The 26,952-nt window shown below is 61.8% G+C and overlaps 1 protein-coding gene across 1 annotated transcript in view; it reads right to left on the bottom strand.

The window, feature by feature from the left end:
- COL5A1 (collagen type V alpha 1 chain) overlaps positions 1-26,952 on the bottom strand; it is a 130,513-nt gene that overhangs the window by 40,073 nt on the left and 63,488 nt on the right. The window contains exons 16-33 of the mRNA XM_077774622.1: positions 26,192-26,284; positions 23,897-23,950; positions 23,507-23,560; positions 21,609-21,662; positions 20,357-20,410; positions 19,340-19,393; positions 18,821-18,865; positions 16,818-16,871; positions 16,251-16,295; positions 15,641-15,694; positions 15,447-15,491; positions 14,546-14,599; positions 10,613-10,657; positions 9,784-9,837; positions 6,801-6,845; positions 5,415-5,468; positions 3,153-3,260; positions 2,455-2,508 (exon numbers count right to left, since the gene is read on the bottom strand). Of these exons, the coding sequence (XP_077630748.1) occupies positions 2,455-2,508; positions 3,153-3,260; positions 5,415-5,468; positions 6,801-6,845; positions 9,784-9,837; positions 10,613-10,657; positions 14,546-14,599; positions 15,447-15,491; positions 15,641-15,694; positions 16,251-16,295; positions 16,818-16,871; positions 18,821-18,865; positions 19,340-19,393; positions 20,357-20,410; positions 21,609-21,662; positions 23,507-23,560; positions 23,897-23,950; positions 26,192-26,284 (1,020 nt within the window). The remainder of the gene's footprint in view (positions 1-2,454; positions 2,509-3,152; positions 3,261-5,414; positions 5,469-6,800; positions 6,846-9,783; positions 9,838-10,612; positions 10,658-14,545; positions 14,600-15,446; positions 15,492-15,640; positions 15,695-16,250; positions 16,296-16,817; positions 16,872-18,820; positions 18,866-19,339; positions 19,394-20,356; positions 20,411-21,608; positions 21,663-23,506; positions 23,561-23,896; positions 23,951-26,191; positions 26,285-26,952) is intronic.

Genomic DNA, 26,952 nt, shown 5'->3' with positions numbered 1-26,952 from the left:
CCCGACCCCCCCCCACCCCACCCATCCATCCACCTACCCTTCCATCCATTCACCCATCCACCCATGCAACCACCCACCCACCCATCTAGTCATTCACCCATCCACCCACCCATCCATCCACCCATCCCTCCACCCATCCAACCATCCATCCACTCATTTACCCACCCATCCATCCATCCATCCATCCACCCATCCATCCATTTACCCACTTACCCTTCCATCCATTCACCCATCTAACCATGCAACTATCCACCCATCCATCTATTCATTCATCCATCCACCCATTCACCCACAGATCCACCCACCTATCCACCCATCCCTCCACTCATCCAACCATTCATCCATTCATCCATCCACTCATTCACCCACCCATCCATCCATCCCACCATCCATCCACCCATCATCCATCCATCCAACTATCTACCCACCCATCCATCCACTTAGCCAACCATCCATCCATTCTGTCCAAACATACACCCACCACCCCCCAGCCAGCCATCCACCCATCTAACTATCCACTAATCTGTCCACCCATACAAACATCATCCATCCATCCACCCATCATCCATCTACTCACTCATCCATTCCTCTAACTATCCACCTATACAAACGTCATCCACCCACCCACCCATCATTCACCATCCATTTATCACCCACTCACTCAATAAATATTTCCTAAGCAACTCCTAGCCTCTAAATCTAAACACCAAAGCTGAGTCTTAACCATGCTTCTCCTTTCTCCCTCTCTGCACACTCATGTCTTCAGAACATTGGTATCTGGGAAGAGCAGGGCACACAGACTCCTGAGATGAACTGGAAAGGGGTGTGTGCATCTCACGTTTATGATATTTTGTTTACCGTGTTTTGTTGTCATGTTTTGTTATCTTCCCAGAACACCTCTAAATAAAGCCTGGCAGCTTGTAACGTGAGAAATTAATGCAAATCTATGCGCTGACTGTAACAACTAACAGCTATTTAATTCTAGAAACCTACAAGGTGCGTGTAGACAAAAGATACACTCGGTGACTGTGATGTGGGTAATACCCAGACATCTACTCTGTGAACTTCCCTGAGACGCTCAGACATTTCCCATGCCCTTGAGAGGTGGTTGCTGTCTTCAGCGGGCCTCTGTTCTCTTGTGGCTAAAAATCCTGACCTGAATGTGTGCTCAGACCATGAAAAGTTCACACACGTCCAAACCTTGCACCCCTATGCCCACCTGCCCATCTAGGCATGAGACTGCCTTGGACACCTGGGCGCAGGTCCCACACGGCTCAGCGCAGGTGCTGGTCATGGCGACCGTGTCCAGGCACTCCTGAGGGCTTTAAAACTGCCAGGTGGGGGCGCCTGGGGGGCTCAGTCCCTTAAGCGTCTGCCTTGGTTTCGGCTCAGGTCACGATCTCAGTTTCATGGATTCAAGCCCTGCGCCAGGCTCTGCACTGGGAACATGGGGCCGGCTTGGGATTCTCTTCCTCACCCCTCCCGTCCTACCCCCACCTGCACTGTCACTGTTTTTCTCAAAATAAATGAACTTAAAATATTTTAAAAAACAAACCAAAACTGCCAGGTGGCTTCCTTCCAAGGGCACAGCCTGAACTTGGTCCGCACCCCCCAAGACTTCTCTCTGCTCCTCCCCCCAGGGGACATATACACTTCATCAGTCCCTCTTGCTCCAAGACCGGGGTGGGGGGTGAGGGGAGGGTGCCTAGTCCTGTTCAGTGTACCACCGTCGGACACTGAACAAATTGCAGTTTGATCGCAAACTGCCTCCCTGCGGTGTGGTCTACACGCCCCAAATGGATATTAGCATCCCGCGGGACGGCCAGCTGATTCCTTAGCCAGAAAAGAAATATCCAGTGGGACAGCCGGCCCGCGGGGCCCCTCCCAGGAACGAGCCTGAGCCTGGGAGTCTGGAAAGGCGCCGAAGCCGGGGAGGCAGAGTGACAGAAGCAAAGCGCTTCCACCGCTAATTATGCCTTCAGTGCAGCAGATGGTTATTTTCTAAGGAAGGACCATGAATAATAAAAGGTGAGATTTGGAAAAAAAATAATGTTTTAAATGATTTCCAAAGCCTGGAGGAGATGTTTCACTTAAAGCCGAACACGGTTTCTTGTACGGAAGGTTTCGTCTCCCTTTTATGCTGTTATGAGCAAATAACCCCCAAGTGTCCAGGGTGAAGCAAGGCGAGGGAGGCTTCTGCGTCCGAGGCGCAGAGCAGGTAGCGGGCCCGGGGGCTGGGGACCCGGTGCACGGCCCTCGCTCAGGCTGGCTTTGCCCTGTTCCCTGAAAGGACCAGCTGACCGCCCCCGCACCTCGGTCCAACTCAACCAGCCTCACGCCCAGGCTGTGGACAGCGCACAGCCTGGGGGAGACGGGCAGGGTGACACTGGGTTTCGCCACGGCGGCCCCCCCAGGGATGTCGGTGTCCCGACACCCGATACCCTCATAAATTACCTTGGGTCCTTGTCTTCCCGGGTAACCTGGTAATCCCGGAACTCCGAGTTTTCCCTGGGGAAAAAGAAGGGGCTGTGTCATCTGGCCAGCACCTAACTCCACCTTCCGCTTTTTTCCAGGCCAAGCAAGGACGGCGAGGGGCTGCTACCTGCCCCCTGGGGTGTCGTATCCCCGGAAAATTCCTCTGCCCGGACAGGAAGCAGGAAGAGACAATGCCCTGACTGAGGCAAATCTCCAATAAAGAACTCTTTATCCGGGAGGTTCTGCTGAACACCTTTGTAAAGAGTCCTTGGGGCAAGACAGGGCGGGCGTCTGGGGCCCTCTGAGCGCCCATTCCTGGGCCAGGGCCGCGGCAGGGGTGGGGGGACAGGTCCAAGGACAGGTACGCGTCGCGAGTCCCCGGGTGAAAGGCGGTGCTGCAGGCGCAGGGCTCAGACCCCAAGCTCTGGGCACCCGGAGGAAGAGGCTCTCCCAGGGCGCTGGCCAAGTGCTCAGAGACCCGGCTCAGGACAAGGGAAGGGCCGACCTGTCAACAGACTAATTCACCAGGAAGCTGGGCAAGTGGGACAGGGCCCGAGTCAGATCACGCCTGACCTGTCTGGGGGCTTCAGCCTGGCCGAGTCGCCAGCCTGGGCACCCAAGGCCGTCAGAAGGGTCTGTGACCCCGGGAAGCAGCAGGCATCCTTCCTGTCACTTACCTTCTCCCCAGGGGGTCCCAGAGGACCGGGGTCGCCGTTCGGACCTCCACGCCCCTTTGGGCCTTCAGGGCCATCTTCTCCTCTGGGACCAGGGGGGCCGATCTCCCCCTGCAAGTCAAAAAAGAGAAGGTTAGGAAGGACCCTGTCCCCACCTCCCACCACACGCCTCCCACGGCCGTTCTGGCCCCAAGAGTCTGCGTCCCAGGTAAGATCTCGCGGTAGGAGCCGCTCCACCTGCTGGGTGCACCCGGTGGCCTCGGGCAGGCGGCACGTGCTGCCGTCTGAGAGCACCATACGGCAAGCTGTGGGGCTCTGCTGAGTGGCCTCACCGCCCCCCTGCGCAGAGGTGGGAAGCTTTGTCCAGGCCGGACACTCCTGCCTCTCCAGTGAGTCCCTCCCGGCTGAGATGACCACGGCCGGCACCGGAGCTCGGAACTGCTGCTTGCCCAGCGCTGCCCTTGTCCTTGAGGCAGGAATGGACCGCAGGAGGCACAGGGGTGGACCATGGCCCTGATGCGAAGGGTCTGGGCATGGCAGACCCATGGGAGACCACGTGACGTGTCTCAGAGATGCAAGGGTCCTCGATGCTGCCCCAACCCACTTCCCCGCGGTGGAGCCTGGGCCCCGACAAGACCTGGGGCTCCCTGGGGCCCACAGCAGCGCCTGGACCGGCGTCTGAGCCCCCACCCTGGCCCTCTGCCCACTGCGGGGTCTCACGCCGACCACTGGCTCCCAGCAGCAGCTGCAAGATGGCCATACCCCCAACAAAAACGTGCATCCCCTGGATAACGAAGGACCAATTAACTTTCCTTATTCATAAGGTCGTGTCTGCAGACCCAGAACTCTCTGTCCCTACAAGTGTTTTTCCAAGAAAAGAACCCTTCACTCGTTAACTGAGCACCTAGAAAAGGCCAAGCGCTGGGCAGAAATTTCTCCACTCCCTGTCTGAGCAAGTGTCCCTGCTGTCGGTCTCCCACTCCCCCCAATTCCAAGGGCAGGCTTGCCCGCAGAGCCTGGCGCATGACTGCCGGACATCCTCTGTGCCATCTCTTTCAGAAATGTACCCTTGTAACACGGACCCCAAGTGTGTGCACGGCATTGTCAGAGGCAGAATAAAAAGGACATTCACCAGCCAGAGAGAGAGAGAGAGAGAGAGAGAGAGACCCCTCAGATGTGGGCAGAGTCCCGTCACCATGGAGGAAGTTCTAGAACAGCTGTCTTTAGCAGGACAGAACTGGGACACGACTGTGAAATGAATCTCTTTCATTCCTCCGCCTTTGATGGAGGCCAAGATCGCTTCTGCCTTTTGAGTTTGTGACACGGCGCCAGGCGCGTGGGGCCCTCCGGCGCCGGCACGTTCTGAAAAGGCACCTGCATGCCCGTTTTGTCAGGGAACAATCACAGCGGCCGCACGGCAGCGCTCTGTCAGCCCACAGCAGTGCTGCAGGTGCGCGGCCAGCTGCTGCCACGGCTGTGCCCGCTCCCCCCCCCGCCTGACTGGCTCAGGCCCTCCCGTCCCCCCGCCCGGGGCCCGCGCTCACTCTCAGCGGGCCTGCACCGCAGCAGCAGCAGGAGGCCAACGGCCCGGAGCCACCCTCCCACGTCACCTGCCTCGCCCTCTCCCTGCTCAGTGGAAAATGCAGCTGGTGGCCTTCCGTGGGCGCCTGCCACGCGAGCCCACCTGTCCCCCTCTGGACTGAGCAGCTTCCTCCAACGCGGGGGTAAATTATTCATTAAAAACAACCGGTGCGTTGCAGCTTCTGACAACCCAGCATGAGGTGACACAACCAGCAGCTGTGCAGGGTCCTAAAGGCACGGGAGCGCGTGGGGGGCCGAGGGGCCGTGCCGGTGGGCGGGGACCCAGCCCTCCCCGGTCACACGGCATCTCCGCAGCCCCTTCCCCTCTGTCTCTTCTGAACCAAATGAAGTGTTCTGCCAACCAGAGTGTCGGCTGCAGAAAGACAAGTCCCCACGGACCCCCTGTGCAAGGGGGGTAAGGGCACAGCGCAGAGGGGCCAGGTGACCCCAGGTGACCCTAGTAACCAGGCGTTAACGCCAGGCAAGAGCCGCCGTGGCTCAAGCCGGAAGCTGAGGGCCAGTGGGCAGGGGGGACATGCACCGAGCCGGGCCCCTGGGCTCCCAGCTGTCTCTGCCTGCGGCCGGGAGCCCCCACGGAGCCGTCCCTCCATTAGGAGACGCTGTCCTGTGGCCCCAAACATGCCAGCCCAACCCCCACACCCACCAGCTTCCCCAAACACTCACCCGGTCACCCTTGATGCCCATGTCTCCTTTAAACCCAGGAAAGCCGTCTTCACCCTGACAAAGGACAAGACAGTGGCCGGGTCTGCATGAAAGAGTCCCCCCTCCAGGATGGCTGCCCCCCCGCCATGACTCAGCTCACGGCCCCAAGCCCAGAGCCGCTGTGTCATCCTGCCAGGCGGGGGGCAGGTGTGCGTCCCATCCCTCGTGAAGGATGTCCCCATAACCCTCTGCAGTTGTGGGGTCGAGCTCGTGGCCCCACACCCCTGCACCCCGCACAGCTGCGCACAGCCCCGCACCCCACACCGCTGGGGCCCAGTAGCTGCCGACAGGCAAGCAGCAGAGTGGGGGCCAGAGGGAGGACGCCCCAGAGAAGCCGGACACCCGGGCCGGCCCCCCAGGAGCTGTGGGAGGGAAGGGCCCGGGGCCAGCCCTCAGTGACACGGGCCCTGCATCTTCTGGCCCAGGGAACACAATAATATGCTATTTGCACATTTAGGGACACACAGGGGTCAGGGCCACTGTGCACTCGGGTCCCCATGCGGACAAGACCCTCAGATACTTGCAAGGGGCCACCTGGCTCGCCCTCCTTCTCAGCGTCCAGGCCCTGATCTGACCTCGTTTGCCCATCGGGGGCCTGGCCCTGAGCACCCAGGCCAGCAGGTACACGGATGGAGGCAGCTTTCTGGGACTCGACGCAAACTCGTTCCTCCCCAGCCCGCAGTGCGTGTCTGCTGTTCTATGACAGGCCGGGGACTCACCCACGGTGGCCCTGGACGCTGAGGTCCCGGGAGGCACTCCTCCCCCCCCCCCCGCGGGCTGCCCCCGCCCCGGGGGGGCCTCCAGGGAAGAGACCTTCCCCGTCGCTCTAGCAGCCCTGTCTCCAGCTAAAGGACAGAAGTGACAAGACAAACGTGGAACCCCTGCAACAGGATGAGGGACCTTGGGGCGGCGGGAGGCACCGCCGGACACACCGCTGGGGACATCGTCTGCCCCGCGGGACTGTGCTTGGCCCTTACCCCAAGGGCCCTCAGTCTCACACTTGCAGGTGACCCAGAACGAGGGCTCAGGGGTCCGCTTTCCTCTGCTGGCTCTCCAGGGGAAACTGAGGCAGTGCACGTGGACTGAGGAGTGCCCGGGACGGGCATCTCANGCGTGGGGCGCCCGCCGGCCTCTGCAGGCGAGCGTCGAGCCTCAGCCTTGGCCTTGGGTGGGGGGGGTGGAGTGCAAAGCCCCAGACCCTCAGTCCCGCCAGGAGGTGCACCCACAGTCTATCCTGCAGGGTGTATCCGTCCCTCCACACTCAGAGGCCACGGCAGCCTCAGCAGCTGTGAGGGCTGCACCGGAAGGAGTTCTGGGCCGCTTGCGGCAGGAAGGGGGCGCACTCACCTTCTCGCCCTTGGTGCCCTTCAGACCGCGGATGCCATCGGCCCCCTGTGCAGACATGAAGGGAAGAGAGTGAGTCGGACGCATTGGAGCCTCTCCTGAGCTCTCGAGGGGAAGTCCTCCCCCACCCCACCAGTGACTCCCAGACAGCCCCGCTGATATCTGCCCTCTTCTGGAAACATCCATCTCTCTGAGGTCTGGGGAGCAGGTGGGACGTGAGGCCTCAGCACGGGCTCTGGAATCGGGCAGATGGGCCCCAGCTCGTGGCCTCTGACACTGTCCCAGGTGCCTAGTGCCTGTTTCCACATTGGGAAAGTGGGGTGGCGACGACCATTACCCTGTTCCTGTGGTGGGAGGGGAAGGCAGACAAGGCCTCGGGCACTCGGCACACAGCAGGTGCTCAAAACACAACAGCTACATGCTGTCAGGCTACTGTCCTTCTGTATGACTATTACTGATACACGATAATGGGCCGTCAGCTTATTAATCACCAATTAATAATAACGACGCCACCGCCAATGACATGGCTCAGGACGGATCTCTGTGCTGAACGAGAACTGTAAGGGCGGGACTCGCCCACTTTCCTCTGACCCTCCCCCCCACCCCCTGCGTTAGCACCTCGCCCAGACCAGGCAGAGGGGAGGGAGGTGTCCACAGCCTCGGCCCTCCGAGCGGGGAGAAGACGCCAACGGCGGCCAGCTGCCCACGGGACCCCAGAGAGAGGCCAGGCCTCCCCCGTGTTCCAGCCGAGGCTGCAGGCAGGGTGGCGGGGCCACCTCTGGGGACCCTCGGGCTGCCAGATGCCCTCTGGTGGCAAAAGCTGTGCACAGACTGTTGAGCCTTTTTCCAGGAACCGAGGAGAAGCCCCAAGAAAAGCTGGAGGCGGACGGTGAGCTGGGCCTGGCCTGGGCTGCATGCACCTCCCCCCCATGGCCCCAGGCGGCCACATGCCGCCACAGGACAGATGTTCTGGGGCCCTGGCACCAGCCTGCTCCCTCCTGCGGTGCTGGTGGGGCGGGCTTCCTGTGCCCACACCCTCCCAGACCCCGAGTGCTACCATTTCCCGACCCGGGTCAGAGGCCAGGGGAACGCGGCCCACAGACAAATGGACTAGGTGTCTTGGCCACGGCACAGCTGACATTCGGGGCTGGGTCAGTTCGTCTCGGGGGCTGCCCTGTGCACGGCATCCCCGGCTCTGACCCGTTAGATGACTGTAGTCCCTCCCCCTCCAAATCACGACCGTCAAAACCATGCCCAGACGTGCCCAGGAGGCACAAATCGGCCCTGGTTGAGGACCTCAGGACTGCGGCATCCACTGTGGCCCTAAGGGGCCAGGACTGGGGGACAGAAAGCAAAGGAGCCCAGGGAGGAATAGGGCTTTGCCCAAGGGCTCAAGAGAATTCATGGTTAGGGTCTTCCCCCAGCCCCCCACCCGCTCCGGCAGGCTCCATCAGTGGCGGATCCGCCTTAGCGGACAGTCCAGCCCCGACGCCCCTCACAAAGGTCCGGGAAAATCAAAGCGCACGGAGGGGCCCTTCCCCAGGAAGAAGGCAGGACTCGGTGGAGAAAAGCCAGGCCCTGCTTGCCCAGGGGCTGGCCGCCCCTCAGGGCGATGGCTCGCCACCTCTCTGCCCTGAGCCGTCACCTCCCTCGGGGGCCTGCCGTCCCTTAGGCTGTGGACTCCACTGCCATTTTCAAAAGCCCAGGGAATGAGAATGTATTTCTCCAGTGAAAAGAGCGTTCAGCCCCACACTCCCTCCCACTCTCTGCTTCCAAGTCTAACCGGATCGCTCCCGGCATGAATGAATTCTAATCAGATAGACAAGATAAGAGCCTTCTCCATAAACATTTTAAAGCAAACACCTTTCAGCTCACAGCCTCAGCATTATGCAATTAGCCACGGAGCTGGCAGACACTTTTGTGACAAGAATTTATAAAATAAACATGCACAGGGCTCACATAATCAGCATTTCTGCGAAACAGTCATCCTGACAAAGCTCCCACGGTGGGCGGGTCAGAGCCTGCTTCAGGCCGAAACCTGACCCCACCCCCGGCTCCGACCCCTGGGAGGCAGGTCTGCGTCGGGCCCTCGGGACATCGTGATCCCTGGGAAATGCACTCAGACCCCTCAGGGCCCAGTGTGCGGTGCGCGGTTCAGAATAAGCAAGTTCTGAGTCTGAGTCCTGATTGAGGCATCGAGTTTCAAGGTGGGACAAGGCGCTGAAAACTGAGGTCTTGGGTTCTCCAACCCCCACCCCGCAGGCCAGGCGCACACGTCCGAGGTGCAAAAATGCTCAGAGTATGAGGCATGGTAAACGGTGTAGACCGGGCACAGGGGCTGAAGGGTGTGTTCGTGCAAATTCCCCGGACTAAGCACCTGTGTCTGTAAACACGTTTATACATTTCCCTCCACGTCAAGTTAAAGTCCTTTGGAAAGAAAGTAAGCTATTAGCTTGTTTGAGGCCCCAGAATCACCTAGAGCTTTCAGACACTGCAGAGAAAGAAGAACACCTCCCCTCCCCTCCCCTCCACCTCCACCAGCCTCCGCCACACAGGCTCCTTGGGGCCCATCTCTTTCTGTATAAATGTGCCCCACGTGCCCAGAGAGCGGCACGACTGGACATTAAATCACACGACTCCAGGCAAACCCGGTTAGCTGTGCCGGACCAGGCGCGCCCGTGTTCGGGGCATTGCTCTGGATCTCCGTGCCCCGGGCACAAGGCTCTGGGAGCCCCTCGGCAGCGCAGACACGGCTGTGGGTAAAGGGACATCTCCCACGAGCCCCTCCCGCGTGTTCCCCCAGGGGAGGGACCCTCTCCCTCTGGACGTGCTAACGGCCCTGAAGGAATGTTCCTGAGTTTCCCAGGAAAGAGGGNGCCCTCTGCCCCAGGATCCCACCTTCCCTCACGAGCCGGGGGGCCGGGCTGCGGCGCCCCCAATCCAGCCCTGCCCGATCCAGGGAGACCTGAAGCTGCCAGAACCTCACCTTGACTCCTCGAGGACCCGGGTAGCCGATTGGGCCCTGGGGGCCGGGAGGACCCTGAAACCGAAGGGGAAAAAGGCCATCAGCCCCGTCTGGGGCCTGGTCGCGTCCAGTCCACTCCCGGGCCCTCCCCCAACCACCGGAAAGCGTCCCTTCCGCCAGCAAATTCCCGTTGCTCCGTGCAGAGTGGACATCCTGGATCAGGCCCTTGGAAGGGGCTCCCGCTGGACGGGGACGCCTGCCGTGTCTCCTGCTGAGACCGAAGTGTGGCCGCCGCCCAGCGGTCCAGGAGCGCGAGGGGGGCCGTGAGATGGCGGGGGGGGGTGATGCTCGGGGCCGTCCTTAAAGAAGTGTGCTCCCAGCAGAGGTGCACTGGGTGCGTGGGAGAGCTTCCGGCTGGGAGAGGGGACGCGGGCTGACCGTCTGGGGGAGCGATGGCCCTGACAGCCTGGGGCCTTGCTGAGCACTCGCGGCCCCGGCTCTGCGCAGGTGCGGGCCTGGGGAGGCCAGGATGAAGGGAGGCAGAAGCGGACTTTTGCCACAAACAGGGCAGCAGGCGAGCCCCTGGGGGCCAGGCTGCCTGGAAACTCCATCCCGGCTCTAAGCCCCACGTCCTGGCCCCAAGCAAACGAGGGCAACGGGTCTGCAGAAGCCCTTGGCCGAGAACCTGCAGTCACCCAGCTTGTGTGTGGCCATGCGCGTAAGCAAGGGCGGGGAAGGGTCACGGGGGAACCAGATGGGTGGAGGTCCCTGACGCCCCAGGCCGGGACCCCTGGGCACAGACACCAGACGAAGGGCACAGCTGCCCCCACTCACTCCCTTCTGAACCCACCTGGCCGCCTTTCTCGCCTGGAGGGCCTTCTTTGCCAGGGTGCCCCTGTCAGGAGAGAGAAGGCGTTAGACAGCGGCCGCTCCGCACCCCTGTCTTCAAAGGTGGGCGGGAGAGCCGGCCCCTCCCATAGCCGTCCCCCCCCCACTCCCAACCACGAAACAAGAACCAGAGAGGCAAGAAGTCAAAGGCATCGGGCAGCCGAGCCTGGGGGGTCACCCGCAGCCATGGGCCCTGAGCCGGCCCTTCAGCCCTGTCCCTCTGCTGCCCCATGTGTCACATGGGAACAGTGGCACCTGGGCACCGTCACATCACCTGACTCACCGCACCCAGCCCGCCCCCCGAGTGCAGGTGAGTCGGCACAGTGACCACAGGGCATTTGCTCAACATCTCCTGGCATGAAGAATTCTGTGCCAAACAAGGAGGGGGGACATGGGACCGGAGTCTGGACACCTGGCTCTCTCACGTCCTGAGACGCCGGGGAGGCCACGCCCTGTCATTCGACTGGGGTCCCAGCACGTCCCCAGGTCTCTGTCAGGTGCCTCAGCCTTCCAGGTGGACCTACTGCCACAATACAGGTTGAGTCAACGCCCAGAAGAAACGGTTGTGGCCCCTGGGTCACTGCCCCAGCTTCCCGAGCCCCAACCCATTCAGTTCCCAGAAATGCGAGCTCTCTGACTTTCCAGCCTGGGCTGGTCACTAGCTGTAGGCCTCTGAGCTCACGAGGCAGACACAGATAGTAAAAGCGGAAAGAGACACGCTGCCCTCTGTCCGGGAGCACCCCAAGGGGTGCAGTAAAGAGGCCGAGTGGTGTGCTGAGGCCGCTGATTCTCGACCTGCTTGCATCCGACCCACTGTGTGACCCTGGGGAAGGCACTTGCCCTCTCTGGGCCTCCACCTCCTCATGGGTCAAATCAGAGGGTGGCCCAGGTGCTCTTTCAGCTTGAGTCTTCTAGAACGCAGCAGCATTATGGGGACCGACATCTCACCTCTCGGAATAAATGATCTGGGGGTTTACCTTCTTGTTTTTATTAGTCATGCAATTGGATTGGATACTGTTGACGGCAAGGCACGTGGGGACTACAGAAGTCCTTCTGCAAGCGGGAGGCCCTCGGGGGGCTGCCGGTGCCCGCCTTCGAGGGAAATCAGGCCCCCGATGGGCCGCACTTGCTGCTCTGGCCCACGCGCCACACCGCCTGCCACACCGCCTTTCAGAAACAAGGCTCGTGGGGCCAGTGCCTCGTGTGGCGGGGCCAGACCCCAACAGTGCCAAGGAGAAGGTGTCCTGTTTTGGGGGGGCAGCAACGCGTGGGCCCTGCCCTCTGTGTGCCACATGCGCCCTCTGGGCCACGTTACTACAGCTTCCATCAACCATAGACATTTTTCCGTTAAGGAACCGTGCGGACAGGGAGTGCGGGTGCGGATGCTTGGGCCCCGGGCTCCAGGTGACACACACACACTGCAGACAGAGCCACGTGGGTCCCTCAGAGAGCGAGCGACACCCTTCCACGCGGTATTGTCCTCGCTCACGGGGTGGCGGTGACAAGGTGCCTGCCCCACGGAGTCGCCGCAGAGACTTCCAGGAGCAGGTCGGTAAAGCGCTCCGGACTGCACCCGGCACCCGGCGCGTGGCCAGCTCACGTCGGCAGTTTTCAGGGTTATTAGCATTATTTCAATTGAGGCCAAATTTCTTTAGATCCAGTGTAAGTTGTATTTATAGAATGAGTAACTGGGAGGAGAACACAAAGCTCACTTTAACATGTGGGAACAGGGGAGCCTGGGTGGTTACGTCGGTCGAGCGTCCGACACGGGCTCCGGTCATGATCCCACCGTCTGTGAGTTCGAGCCCCGCATCGGGCTCTGTGCTGACAGTGAAGAACCTGCTTGGGATGCTCTGTCTCTCCCTCTCTCTGCCCCTCCCCTGCTCACATACTCTCTCAAAATAAAAAAAAAATGTTAAAAAAAAATGTTTTTAAAAAATGTGGGTACAAACAACAATGAAAGGAAATACCCCAAAATAAGAGACTGAGTTTTCTGCAGTGAAAAGCTAGCTGTTTTCCAATCCATTCTACGAGCTTGCATTTTCTACAAGCTTTCTACGGGCATTGTTCGTATAATGGAAAAATAACAAAGCTTAAGTTATTTCTATTTGATATTTTTCTGATTAAAAAAGTAATATACGTTCCTTGTAGACAATCAGGCAAGTGGGAAAGGAAACAAAGTCCCTCATGACGTCACTGGCTGCAGCGGCCCCGGCTAACTGTGGGACACGGCTCCTCTGGCCCCTCACGCACACACACGCCAAAGTGGCATCGCGTGATGTATCTTTAATATTACGTGGCGGGCCTTTTCTCATGTCACCCAAAGTTGGTTTTTACTGGCTCAGTAATACTCCTCCGAACCATACTCCCCCGACGCGTCCCCCGTCGCGAGCTCTCCAGGATGATTTAACAACACACTCGAGCGCATCTGCTCTGAAATGCTCCCTCCTTCCGAAGGACTTTAAATCAACCTTGCTTTCCGCAGCTGAGGCCGAACCCAAGCAAGTCGAGGGAAGAAAGAAAGGAAACCCTGTCCTGTTTGGAGAGTGTGCTTCGATCTCTCTGTTCCTGCAAATTCACATACGAAAACAGGCACCTGTTCCCTTCGCGTCATCAGCGTTAAGCTCCTTCGGGTGCGCAGCTGGCACTGCCATACTCAGACGGGCCGCCGTGCGCTCATATTTCAAGTTTAAGTGTCAGCTGGGGGGAGTGGAAAGTGCAGAGCCTAGGAGAGGAAGCCCACGGCTCCATGGGCACGGGGTGGGGGGGTCTTCGAGGTCTAACAGGAAGGAGACCAGACCCCTGAGGGTGTCTTGGGCATAGGGCTGTCCTGTGGGGACAGGGGCTCTCCAGGGCAGAAGCAGTCAGGTCAGGGAGGTGGGGGCCTGCAGCCCGCCCGCTCCCCGGCACTGTCGGCCCCACTGGGCTGCGGGCCGGCCCATGACGGACACCGTGCACATGGGAAAATGCATGGAGGACGCACCCAGCAGCCTTAAGTGGGGTGAGCCCTGGGGACGGGATTGGAGGGGCCTCCGTTTTGTTGTCTTTTCATCCATTTTGCTAATTTTCCATAACAGGGTGCGTTATTTTGTAATCAGAAGCGGAAATGAAGCGTGACTGTAAGTTAAAAGGGGTAAACCACCTACTCCATCCACACCGCCAAATGCGGGATGCAGGAGGCCGAGGGAGGCCTGGGGCAGCTTGCGTGGGGCGGGCGGGGGTGGGCCACTGGCTCAGACAGGGACAGGGCGACAGCTGGTGCGTGATGCCCTGCACCACGCCACTCTCAGCCGTGCAAAGGGAGCTGTACCTCAAACAGTCACCGAATCCACACCCCCCGAACGTGCGTCACCTCCCACTCCTCCCTCTGACAGCTCAGCCACAGATTGGACTTGTCACTGGCTCCCTATTTCTAGGCGGCACCTGATTTGGCTCCACAGCTGTGCTCACACATTGCAAACGTGCTGGTTAGTACCCTCCTTCTCAGTGTGTGATGGCTAAAAATACACTCGGCACGCGCCATCCTTCCCTTCAAACACCAGTGTCACGGGGAACGGCCCGGAGCCCAGCCCAGCCCTCCGCAGGCTGAACAGCGCAGGCTGGGTTCTGGTCATCAACCAGCACTCCCGATGAGTCACACGCTCCTGTCCCGGAGTTCCACGCCTCGACTGGAACCCATTGTGGAAAAGTGCACCTGAAGTCCCGTGGCTACTGGGCAACCGATCACACGACCAATGGGGTCCTCATCAGTGGACGTGGGAGACGGGAGACAGGGAGGGGCACCTCGCCGCCCCAGGGGCGAGGGGAGGGAGAGGCAGCCGCTGGCCTGGGCTCCCCGCCCCGGGGGCACATGGGGCAGGTGGTGGTGAAGGGGTGAGGCGGGCAGAGTACTCACCGGGGGTCCATCAGCACCGGGCATTCCTGGCAGGCCTGGTTTACCCAGGGGACCCTAGAACAAACCAGAGACCCCCTGAGCCCTGGGGCCACCTCTCCCCTAGGTGGCTCCCAAGGGCACTTTCCAACATTTCTGGTCCAAGAACATTTGTTGAAAGGGATGCTCAGAGGCACTGAACCCCCACTGAATGCCCCCTGGCACGGAAGCTTCTGGCAACTGAACCCCCCAAAGGAGATGACCCCCCCTGAAAGTTTCCTGGGCCTGCAGTTTCGCTTTGGGAACAAAACCACCCCAAGCAGAGGCAGGAAGGCTTCTGGGACGGTGCCCGGGGGTCTGAGCTACTGAGAACCAACCGCACCCTGGGGGTGGTCCCTGCCAGCCAAGTGCTCGCCGCCCGCGGGAAGACCTGGGGTCGAGCCCGAGCTCGGCAGGTGCTCGAATGGCCCTGCTCTGCCCCAGCACCTAGGACTCAGCGGGTGCGCGGGATGCAGCTGGGGGTGGGGGGGAGGTTTGCCAGATTCCGCAAAAAGAACGCACAAAGCTGACGATGACAAAACAACACGACAAACAACCGACAGTCGAACACGACTGAGTGTCCTGTTTATATTCTCCTCCCGGAACCTGGCAACCCTCCCCTCCACACAGCTACACGGTGAACGAGTGAGCAAACGAATGAATTTGTGATCGATGAAAGGCAAAGACCCCCCATCGTCCCCCAAGCTCGTTTCCTCGGTGCGGAGGGATCGGAGCCTCCCTGGCTCTGGGGGAGGAACAGACTTGCGCACGAGTTGGGGACGGACCGGCACTTCTGTGGCCCAGACCGCGGCGGAGTGAGCTTCCCAGGGGCAGGAACGCACCCTGCGGAGGCAGGGGTGTCCCTATACCAGCACAGCCAACTCACCTTTTCTCCTGGAGGGCCTATTGCACCCTGGGGACCTGGAAGACCCTAGGAGAGGAAGGGAGGGTCAGGGGACTGGCCGGCTCTGAGCTCCTCCCCGGCACCCTCTCCATCGGTGCCCAGATGACCCGGTTCTAGGCCACATGCCGCTGTAGGGCCNCGAAGCCCCCCATCCCCGCCGGCCGCCGCTCACTTACCTGGGCACCTGGATTACCCTGCTGTCCCGGGGGCCCGGGCTCTCCCTGGGGGCCCTGGAGGAAACACAAGCGAGGCATGACAGGGGCTCCGGAGGGCAGGCAGGGGCCCCCACCAGCATCGGGAGAGGATGCACAGACGGGAAGAAGCAGGTGGCCCCGCGGCAGAGACAAAGCAGGCTTGGCGCTTACAAGGGTCCCCAGGCTGACCCGGATGTGAGGGGCACCCGCTGCCTCTGCTGGCGCACCCAGACAGCCGCCGGGAAGGCGCGACCGAGACAGGAAGCCACCAGAAAGTGCTCTATTTGGCAGAAAGTTCCCAAAACGTCGCACGAAAGTCTCCTGGTAGAGCCATGAGCCCTCTCTCCCGGCGGGCCTGGCTCACAGTACGTGCTCGTCACCAGAGCACAGGGCAGGGACATGGGAAGCTCCCTCCGCCCCTGCGCGGACGCGGTCTGGCTCTGGTGGGAACAAGCATGGCTGCCAGCCCATGGCCACTGGCTCTCCCGCTCGGGCTCCACGCAGCCCCGGGGCTCAGGGCCTGTGCCCTCCACCTCGGATTCCCTTCTGGTTTGACAGCAACGGCGGGGGCAGACCCCTGAGAGAGACTTACCACGTTTCCTTTCGGACCTGGTTGGCCGTCCATGCCCGTCACACCCTGGATGGCGTTGGAAGAAAAGGGAAAAAAAAGGAGACAGAACGCTGAAGAATCAACCGCACTCACAGGGAGAATCCCACTCAACTCCGCTCGGCGTCCTGCCCTCGCCGTGCCGAGCGACGGCGAACCCCCTGGGGAGGGGCAAGGGGTGAGTTAAAGAATCCTGCAGGCTCTGGATCGGCCAGGGGTCGACGGAGCTGCCCGGCCCCAGCACTGGGTGGGCCAGACCCGGAGAAGCCACCCACCAGGACAGAGCCCTGCCAGAACCATGGGCTGCCTGCTTCCAGAACTTTCCAGAAGCTGCTCACAGTGCCTTCAGAGAAAGAAATGAGGCATCCCGGGGGGTGTTTACAACAGCATGTGTTGCATGAGGAGGAGGAGCTGGGTCTTTGTGCTCCCACCTGCAAACCCACGCCTGCACAGGGCTCCCCGTGTCGAGGGGCCTCAGAGCCCCGCGGACACCTCGACCAGCCCCGGGCAAGTGTCCGAGCGGGACACACAGGCAGAGGTGATGGGCCTTACCGGAGGTCCAGGAGGGCCCGGGGGCCCCTTCGGCCCCAACAGACCACGCGGCCCCTGCAAGAGGAAAGAGCAAGGACCGTTCACACTTGGCCAAGAGTCTGGCCCCAGCCCTGCCCCAGGCAAACCCCGCAGCCCCCACCTCGCCCCCCAGAGCGTTTGCAGCAACGCAAGTGTCCACGTGTCCCAGGAAGCATGGGGAGCACCCGGTCCTCGCCTACGACGCCTCCTCCTGCCCCCACCTCTCCACCTGGGCCCCGGGGAGCAGGGGCGGGGCCTGGAATGAACTGGAAGCTCATACAGGGGATCAAGGGGCACCTTTAGAGCAAGGGGAGCCTTTCAAGTCAAGGGAGCCCTTTCAGGCTGGCTCAGGGCAGGTGCACACAAACACCCTCCCAGCAGAGGCCACGGAGATACTCTGCGGCACGGAGCGCCTTTGTCCACGTCTCTTGTGACCCGCTCCCTCCGGGCAGTGACACGCGACTACACTTCGGCCACCGGAGGGTGCAGGGAGAAGAAACGGGTTCTCTGATGCGGGCATTGGGACCAAGGCAGAGCTGTAGCACAGGGGAATTTTCTGGGCGCTACTAAGCCCAGAGCTCAGCCCCTCCGCCTCCTGCAGCGAAGGGCACGTGTGGGGACAGCCCTGTGTGCACAGGGAGGGACACAGCCCCAAGGCAGTGTCGTCCCCAGCGCAGTCCATGAGATTTAGACGGCGACACGGCAGAGGCATCGCCCACCACTCCTGAACCTCACACCCGCCCCGCCTGCGGGGGGCTCTTCCAGCCTTTAACCAGGGCCTGAGCACCCTCAATTCTGATGGAAAGTCGTGAGACCCAGCGGAGGAATCCTTCCCACACTCGGTGCCACGTAGCCATCCCTGTCGTTATTTAAATACTCAGCCCTGTAAGTGTTTTCTAGAAGCTAATAACCCAGAAGGTGTCGCTTCGGCGTGTGTTAAGGAGACGACTGTGTAATGGATTCTCCTTAGAGGCTAATCAGGCATCCTGGGCAGGATTTAGTTCCCGGTGAAGGTGTGAGCTCAACTCAGGCTCTTGCCGTGTACCACTTGCGATGTTCCCCTCAATTAACACTACCAGATGTATATGGCCGTGGTAACGTGGATGACAAAAATGAGACATTTTAGAAGGAACCGCAAGTGAGAGGTAAATGGTATCCTTTGTCACTGAGGAAGTTTGCTTGGGCCCTAACAGAAATCAGCTTCGGGAAAAGAACCATTTGATGCCATGGCAGGGCCACCCTAATGCAAGGCTCCACTTTGGAGAAGTGGAGGCATCAGAAGGGATGGCAAACTGCTTGATCGGTCCCCACAACTGCTCCTGGACACTCGCCTAGTGCAATCTGGGTGCCCACCATGCCTAGAGCCTGCACACCCACTGTGATGGCTCTGGACACCTGCCATGATGGCCCTGGACGTCCGCTATGTTGGTCCTACACACCTGCCGTGATGGCCCTGGACATCCACCATGACGGCCCTACATACCCGCCATGATGGCCCTACACACTCACCATGATGGCCCTACACACCCGCCATGATGGCCCTATACACCCGCCATAACGGCCCTACACACTCACCATGATGGCCCTACACACTCACCATGATGGCCCTACACACCCACCATGATGGCCCTGGAAAACCCCATAAGGGCTCTGCACACCCCCCATGATGGCCCTACACACCCGTCATGATGACCCTGCGCTCCACCCCATGACTGCAACATGGAGTTCCAAACACAGCCATCGGGGCCTCAGCTTCTTCCCCTGGGGAAGGCAATATTTGCCCACCAGCCTTTCCTTCTCTTCCTTGCTCGAGAACCCCCCAGATGTCTGTTTCAAGGCGACCTCCCCTCTAATCTATGCTCCGGGCTGGTCCCTGGTTCTATCCAGAACCTGGTTCTATCCAGAACCTGGTTCTATCCAGACGGTCTCCTCCAGCAGCCCATCACCGTGCTGAGGACAGAAACGCCCACCCGAGCAGGACTTACGGGCTCTCCAGGCAGCCCTCTGGGCCCGACTTCTCCATCGTCACCCTGTGGGGGAGAAACGAGGCAGGATTTTAGGGACAGGTTCTAAGGCCTGGACAGAGAGACAATATTCCTTCTGGCCGTGCGGCAGGATTCCCCGGCCTGAGGCTGCTCCAGCCTCCGCCAGATGTACTAGTCTGGTACCGCTGGGCNGAAACTGGGGGCGCGCTCTCTCTCACTTGCACGCTCTCTCTCTCTCTCTCTCGCTCTCTCTCGGAGACCAGTGGCAGGTAAAAGCGCTCCTGGTCACCACATGCAGCAGCAGGACCAGAGGTCAAGGTACGTGTCTCCCCACCTGGCATCTCTCAGGAGGGGCGTGCGGCCCGGCCCACCCCGCCTCCCACGGCGTCACCCACCCACAGCCGCCCCTTCCCCAGCTGCACCCCGACAACCAGTCCCACTGCTGCCAGCATTTCCTGGTGGTTTCTGGCCCAGGACCCCCACCCCCCCCACCAAGGGGACGGGCGGGCGGGCACTCACCCGTTCTCCATCATCTCCCGGAGGTCCAGGTGGGCCAGAAGGACCAGGGTCACCCTAGGATGTCAAGCGGGGTCAGCGTCAGGCACTCGGAACAGTCGCCCCCGACTGTCTCAAATGCCATCCGTCTTCCTGTGACTGTGACCAGAAGTCTGGAGCCCCCTAAAGGCTCCCGGTAAGACAGGTGGTGGCTTCTGGGAACTGGTCTCAGGAGGCAGGGTCGCTCCCATGGGCAGGCAGCACCCCCGGGCCCTTTGGTGGGGTCTGAGCGGCCCCCTCCCAGCTTCTCTGTCGGAAGGAGGGGACCAGCGCCAGCCCCACAGGGTCCCCAAGAAAGGGCTGCCACCATGGACTGTGAGTGTCCTGGGGGTCGGCGCTGGTCCACCTCCCACCTCTGGCAGCTTTGGGCCTCGCATGCAGTGGTGCCTAATATGCGCTCATCCGTCAAACAGACAGGCACTCACACACGTGCCTGCGTGTCCACACTGGCCAAAGTGCAAAAGAGGCTGGGTCTGCTCCGAAGAGAACAGGTAAGGCGGAAAATGACCGGAGAGCAGCCAAGAGCCGGCCCACGGAGGCCGCCCCGCACAGGAGGGAAGCAGGGACCCCCGGGCCACAGCACGCGCCCAGCCTCGGCCTCGGAGCTGCCACCAGCCCCCCGAGTCTCCAGCTCAGCGGTGCAAGGGGTCCTCAGCAGCTCCGGAAATGGGGGCCACCTGAGCTTTCTGGGCCCCGGTGAGCAGACAGTGGGTCCCCCTGTGGGCACGCGGGCCCGATTGGCTCTCTCACTGCAAGCGGCGTGTGAGACACCCGCTTTCTCTGGGCTGACCTTCCGCAGACAAAGGCGTCACGCTGGCATTGGTTTCCGTGACTGTCTTGAGAGGCCACCCTGGAATGGGGGCACTCTGGCCCCACACCAGAGACCCCGGGCCTTCTGGAAGGGTCTCCCAGGAAGCATCCCCGCTGCACAGAAGCCATCAGGACCTCTGCGCCGGAAACGCGCACACGGGGAACACTTACCCGGTGGCCCTTCTCCCCCGGCAGCCCAGCCAGGCCGTCGAAGCCGCGGTCACCCTGAGGGGACAGAGAGCCTGCTCAGAGCCGCTGCCGCACACAGCTTGGCCGCCCTCCTTGGGCCGTACTTCAGGCGGCGTCTCTGCATCCCGGGCCCCAGGACCGCTGCTGTGGTGGCCACAGGCCTCCGCTCCCCCCACGTTCCGCTGCCCCTGGCTCTGTGCTCCCCAGGCCTTTTCCCTCAAACGCCGAAAAAGGCTACAAACACAGAGGTGACTCTGGTCCTGGAGCCAGACCCTGAGCCCCGACGTGCGGGTGAGCACTGGCACGCCGCTGCACATGCCCGTCTTACTGACTGCTACACCCCCAGTGCCCGGCACGGCCTGGCACACATGGGAGCACGTACTCGTCACCGCTGGGCCGGCACTAGCCCTTGGGCCCCCCAGGCGGCCTCCTGGAGCCGGAGGCGCAGAGCCCTGCCTCGTGGACGTTACAAAGCACGTGGATGAGGTCGAGTACAAGTCCACCCCCTCCAGGCAACAGCTGCTGGGCCCGTCACTGGAGAGGCACCAGGCGCAGCCTTGGGCATCTCTGCCAGAGCTGAGAGACAAGGGCTGGTCACAGATGGGGTAGGGGGCTCGCACCAATGCGGGGGCAGAGGGGTAGCCATGCGGTGCCATGGCAATGGAGGGAGGGGATGGGGAGGGGGGTTTCTGCAGCCCCGGCTGGTGCCCCCGGCCAGATTTTGTTCACGTGCGCAGGTGAGCCCCACGTTCACCCCATACAATGTCTACTCACTCCCTGCAATGCCCAGGAGCAGACACCCCAAAACCACTCAGGAAGGCTCCCTGCCCCGTGCACCTGGCATTCCTCGCGTCAGCCCGTGTGCGCGATCTTACTGTCTACCCGTTCACAGATGGGTTTCAGAGCTAGGATTCCACGCGCCCCCCATGCTCACCACCCCCTCGAAGGGAGCTGATTTGCCCTCTAAGCAAACTAGCTGCAATGGTCATGCCTGCTTGTGACATTCACCCCGGCAGCCCTGGTCCTGGACCCAAATGGACCCCGTCGAGAGACTGACCCAAGCAGAGCCTTCCTCACCCCCAAGGCCCTCTCCAGATGAGCGTGAACGTCACGACTCATTACTTGTCACCACAGTGACCTTCTTCACACCACTGACACGTTGGCCGTGCCATCAATGTGAAGACGATGACCACGGCCGTGGGTGCAGACGCAGGAGGCCGAGAGCACAGCCTACCTTTGGGCCGGTCTGTCCAGGCATCCCTCTTGCCCCGTCACTCCCAGCTCGGCCCTGGAACACAGGAGGGAAAGTGTCACCGGGGTCTGAGTCGTGGCTTCCCGCGACGCCAAGCAGAGTCACACGGCCCCACGTGGCCAGGCTGGTCCAGAGGGCCTGGAGCCGGGGTCCCGGGCTGCCATGCACCTCTCACGTGGCTCCGGTCTTTCAGAGCCTCGCCGTGTGAAGTGCTGGGTGGAGACAATGTCACTCGCCTCTCTGTGTCTGGGGGTGACTCCAGGCCACAGGACAGAGACCAGGCAGCTCTGTGAGTCTGCAGCAATCTGCCGCCCACTCCCTTCCACCATTCACGAACCCGATTACGGACCGGAGAGGCACAGAAAGGAAGGGCCTAGGGCCAGTCCAATCGGCCACAAAAGAAACAGCCCCACAGCGGCGACTTGCCTCGCTAAGCTGCCACTGTGAGTGACACTCCGTCTGTGGAGGCCACTCCTGGGGCCGTTATCTCCGCTATTTCCAGGAGGGTGCCAAGGCCAAGCCCATGGCCACCACCCAACTGGCCATGGGGCTGAAGGGCCGGGCCCACTACAAGGCCCCTCGGTCACCCCGGGAGAGCCCCGCCAGGCCTGAGGCCACCTGGACGGGGACAGGGACTCGGCTAACGAGGGATGTCAGCCAGCTGAGTATAGAGACTTGGCCCAGATGAACCCCTTCTCTCCTCTCCTCATCCCACGTGCACCCCATCGAATGAGGCCGTTGCCCGGCCACTCACCGCCGGGCACCGAGAACGTTTGGAAAGAGACAGCTTTTGGCCTCAAAGCACAGGGGAGACAGGGCAGCAGCAGAGAAGAAAGGAGCCGGGGACCCAGGTGGGCCACAAGGAGATGGTCGTTCCCCCCCGGGGTTAAAGGTTAACACGGAGCCGCCAGGGATGAGAAGTCCCCTCAGGAAAGGCGCCCAAGCGACGCAGCTCTGGGGCAAAATGCTGAAGCCAAGCCAGGTGAGCGGAGACACGGATGGACCCCCCGGCCCCCCGCAGAAGTCAAGGGAGACTGGTCAGAACAGTGCACATGATTTCACGCCATGCCAGCACCCGGCAGGACCTGCAGCCACCCCTGACGGCCAGCACCCAGCGCGGGCCGGCGTCCCTCAGGGCAGTAGCCAGGCCAGCACCGCCCGCAGGGCCTCCCGCCCACACTGGCGAGGTGTCCTGCCCGTCCCACACAGTCTGCACGCGGCCCGGGCGGCCTAGGGCTCAGCACAGCCCGAGAGGCTCACACCTGCACCAGGACGACCCCCACGCGCTATGAGCCGTGTCCGGCTGAGCGGATCCACGCGTCAGAGCACGCGGGGGTCACTGGGCCTGTCCGCACGGTGAGGCTTACTTTGTACGAATTTACAGGAAGCTGTAAAGCCTCGTCCCGTTCGGCAGCCATGGCCGTATGGAAACGAACGCCCCCCTCCCCCCAACAAGAACTCCCTCCCGGAGTCCCGGCTGGCCAGGTGAGCCGCAGGACACTTCCCCCAAACCGAGGCCATTTCTGGAGACGCAAGGCTGCCTCAAAGACGTAAGACCCAGTAGCCCTTTTGTGTTCTCCAGGCCTGTCCCCAAAGGGCCAGGGAAGGTGCCTTACTTAAAAATGTTGAACTAAACCAGAGGCCAGAGGCCAGGGCGGCAGAGCGAGTGAGGCTCACCTGCCCCAGGACACAGAGAAGCCTCCGGCTGGGCTCACGCCCCCAGGCAAGGGGACCCCGCCCGTGAACACAGCTGCGCTTCGATGGGAGGAGAATGGCTAACCAAGCTTCCGGCCGAGCCTGGCAGTGGGGGCGCAGCAGACCCCCCGCAGACTCCCGCCCCCATGGGGACCCAGCTGTGGCCACAGAGCCATGACACTTACCCTTCTCCCAGGCTTTCCAGCCGGGCCAGGCGGGCCCTGTACTCCTCGGGGGCCCTGTCCGCAATCAGAGAGGACAGAGTGTCAGGGGGCATCCATATTTTTTAGATGCAAAAGCAAAGCCTTGTCCCCATGCTCCTCAACCAGCCGGTGGCTCGCCGTCTCCTGAGCAGGCAGCACCAGGCAGGGTGCAGGGTCTGCTGCCTGGGGCACAGCCAGCAAGTCCCACTGCAGACAGAGGCTGTCCCTGTCCCTCAAAGCTGTGCACAAAGCCACGGGTCCCTCCTACTTCCCTGAAGAAATACAGCACCGCCCCCCCCCCATGCCTGCTGTCACCACCTCCCATACACAGGACACACCCCTTCAAGGAGCAAGGGCAAAGCACCCACATACCTGAGGCCCCATGTCTCCCGGCTCGCCCTTCAGACCTCCGCTCCCTGGAGGGCCCTAGGGAGACACGGCCTGGGTTAGAAAAGCTCACCAGACAGACACCAGGGAAGAGGTCATGCCTTGGGGCGGGGCTCCCACTGAGGACCGGCAGAGCTCTCAGTCCCTGGAGCCCAGCCCACCTGGGACAGAGCCGGGGGATGAGCAGGACCTTGGACAGAGCCGGGGGGAGGGGTAACCTTGGACAGAGTCCAGGAGAGGAGCAGGACCTTCCAGGCTTTGCATCTCCTCTGAGTTTTGAACAAAATTCTGGACAGTGGAGCGTATAGCACAAGAGCCAGAAAACCCAACACAGAGTCTGCTTCTCTCCCCAGGATGAATCCGACTGGGGTCTGGCACAGCCTGCAGCTCAGGGCAGCGAGTGGGCATCCTCCTGACAAGGCAGGAGCCCCAGGTGGAGGGAAGCAGCCCCAAGCCCGCACGGCCGGGTAAGATGCTGAGTGCCGACCTGGGGCTAAGAGCCAAGTGTCTCCCTCCCAGGGAACGGGGGTCGGGGTGTTTAAATCCTCCGTCTTTTGCAAACGACAAAGGCCACCTGCACTCCCAGAGGCTCCCGTTTGCCGGCCCTGAGTGTGCTTGAGCACACACCACACACAGCTTGTGCAGCTGGGGAGGGGAGGGCCGGGGATCCTGGGTCTGTCTCCCCACCTTGCCGAAGTGCTCTTGACTTTGGAAACAGAACTGTAAAGCATGACACCAGCCCAGAAAGAGGCTCAGAGCTCCCTGCCCAGGGCCCCCAATCCCACTGGGGTACCACCGACGTAACTAGTGGTTGGTAAGAGCTTAAAGTGCGCTCTCTCTGAGTGNGTCCTAACAGGTGGGGCTCAGCCGCGCAGGAAAGGCCCAGCGGGAACGGACAAAGCCGGGAGCCTCTGCGGGAGGCGGTCGGATGGAGTTCCAGGAACCTGGCACCTCGGCTCCTCTGGGGCCTCTGAGCCAACCACGAACAGCATGGAGGCTACGCAGGTGGACCCCGGGGGCGGCGTGCCCCACCCCCAAGGGTGCCGACCTCCTCCTTCCTCTCCAGCTAGTGCCCATACCCAGAGGGCGGGCCTCAGCCCTTCACCCCCGGGAGTGAACCTGAAACGCAGCCTCCCCCCTGGGCAGCAGTGGGTGTGAACGTCACCTGTGCACCCATGCCCCGGGTCAGCATTTCATTGTCCCCCAAGACACTGCTGGCACTCGCTGGCAGCCGGGCAGTGACTGGGGGCCTCCGGGGGGGGTGAGGTAAGTACATCCCAGATGAGGGACCTGCCGGAGCCGCAGCCGCCTGCAGGCCTCGCCCAGACACCTGCCCAGGGGCNAGGCCTCGGCTCTGCCAGCCCTCCCCCTGCCCAGAGTATGACCACCCCTCCCGCCACAGCCCAGCTCAGCCTCCTCTCCCAAAAGGATCTTTTCTCCTCCTGTCCTATGACTCAGTTTCCCCCATTTTCATTTTGGAAAAGATTTGTTTCAATGATAAAATCTTGTAAGCCCCCCACCCACTTGGCTTCCATGAAAACAGAGAAAAAGGCCAGCCGGGCAGGCCCAGTCAGTCACTCCCGCCGTGGGCAGTGGGGTCTGTCACGCACCACGCGGCATCACGCAGACAATCTATTCCACGGCAAGAGCCACATGCTCAGCCGTCCCGGGATTATCTGCGTGTTCGGATCACTGACGTCACCTCCACTGTGCCAGAGCCACATAGATGCTGCCCAACGAGGGCTTCCTTAGCAGTCTCCCGAGATGCCCCGTCACAGGCAGTGTCCCACTGACGGACCGGCCGCCCACCCGCCTCAGGGACGGGGTTCACTCCTGTCCCCGGCAGCCAGCCCTCAGGTAAAACCTGGGCTCACCAAGCAGCTGATCTGCAGAGAGCGGAGCCATCAGGAAGCAAATGACCCTCCAGACCCCCAGGCCCGGCGAGGGGCTTGGGGGCCCGCCGTGCTGCCCCAGAGGCTGGATCTCGGCCCCGCCCCGTCACCAGGAGCCCTTGCGGGGCCACTCAGGGTCTGTGTCTCCCTCCCCAGAGCCCAGGGGAGGGCAGCAGATGGCCCTGCACGTCTGTATCCAGGAGCCTGGGCCCACAGCATAGACGAGGAAGCCCGGAGATGCCTCCCCGACCTTTCGCAGTGCTTGCCTGGGCCCCCAGTTAGACACGGGTGAGTGCATACTCACACAGTGTCCTGGTCCCCCAGGAGGTGCCCCCCCCCCCCCCCCCCAGCTGGGCCCTGTCCCCTCCAGGCACCACACGTCACTTACCCGGGCCTGCTGCAGGATGGCCTGGGCCTGCGACTCCTGAGCCGACACCATGGGTCCCTTGGAGCTGGCGTCACCGCCCCCTCCAAAGCGGAACTGCAGGTGCAAGACGGGGGGGGGTCACCAAGGGTACGCTGGTGTGGGTGCCCCTGCGGGGCCCCAGGGCCTCCCGGGGACAGCAGAGCCCTGGGGAGGTCTGGCCCCAGCCCCACCTGCCAGCTGCAGCCCTGGGGCCACCTGGAGACCCACCCAAATCTGGAAAGACCCTCCAACTTCTGAGAAATCTCACTCTGAGACCCCACAGCCCCTGTTGATGGCAGGAAAGAGCCCAGGGCCCAGGGCGGGTGCAGGCACTGAGGGTGCCGAGCTCCGAGCTCCACGCAGGGGCTCCCTCAGCCGCACCCGGCCTCCTGCGCTGCCCTGGGCCGCCACACACACCCTCCCGGGGCTCCCTGGGCAGAGCGTGGCCCCACGAGGGCAGGTCAGGTGCAAGAAGGGACTGGCTGGCAGCATGCCCACGTGGGTCCCAGCAGGGGCAGGGGGAGTCTGACAACAGACGGCCGGGCCGCCAGCAGAGAGCCGGAGGCCTTGACCACCGGGGTCCACTCGGGGCCCTGGAAACAGCCCCAGATTTCTAGGAGACAGCTGGCCCACGTCGGAGCAACCTGTAGCCGGGGGACGGTCCCCCTCAGACGCAGAGCCCAGGGCCCCCTCTCCACCAAATTTTGAGCCCTGAGCCCACCCCCCCCGCCGTGCACCCCACC

This window comes from Crocuta crocuta, unplaced genomic scaffold (genome assembly GCF_008692635.1).
Source record: "Crocuta crocuta isolate KB4526 unplaced genomic scaffold, BGI_CrCroc_1.0 scaffold458, whole genome shotgun sequence".
In the NCBI taxonomy this organism is placed as follows: domain Eukaryota; kingdom Metazoa; phylum Chordata; class Mammalia; order Carnivora; family Hyaenidae; genus Crocuta; species Crocuta crocuta.
The sequence above is the reverse complement of the archived record's forward strand: the minus strand, read 5'-3'. Positions and strand labels throughout refer to the sequence as shown.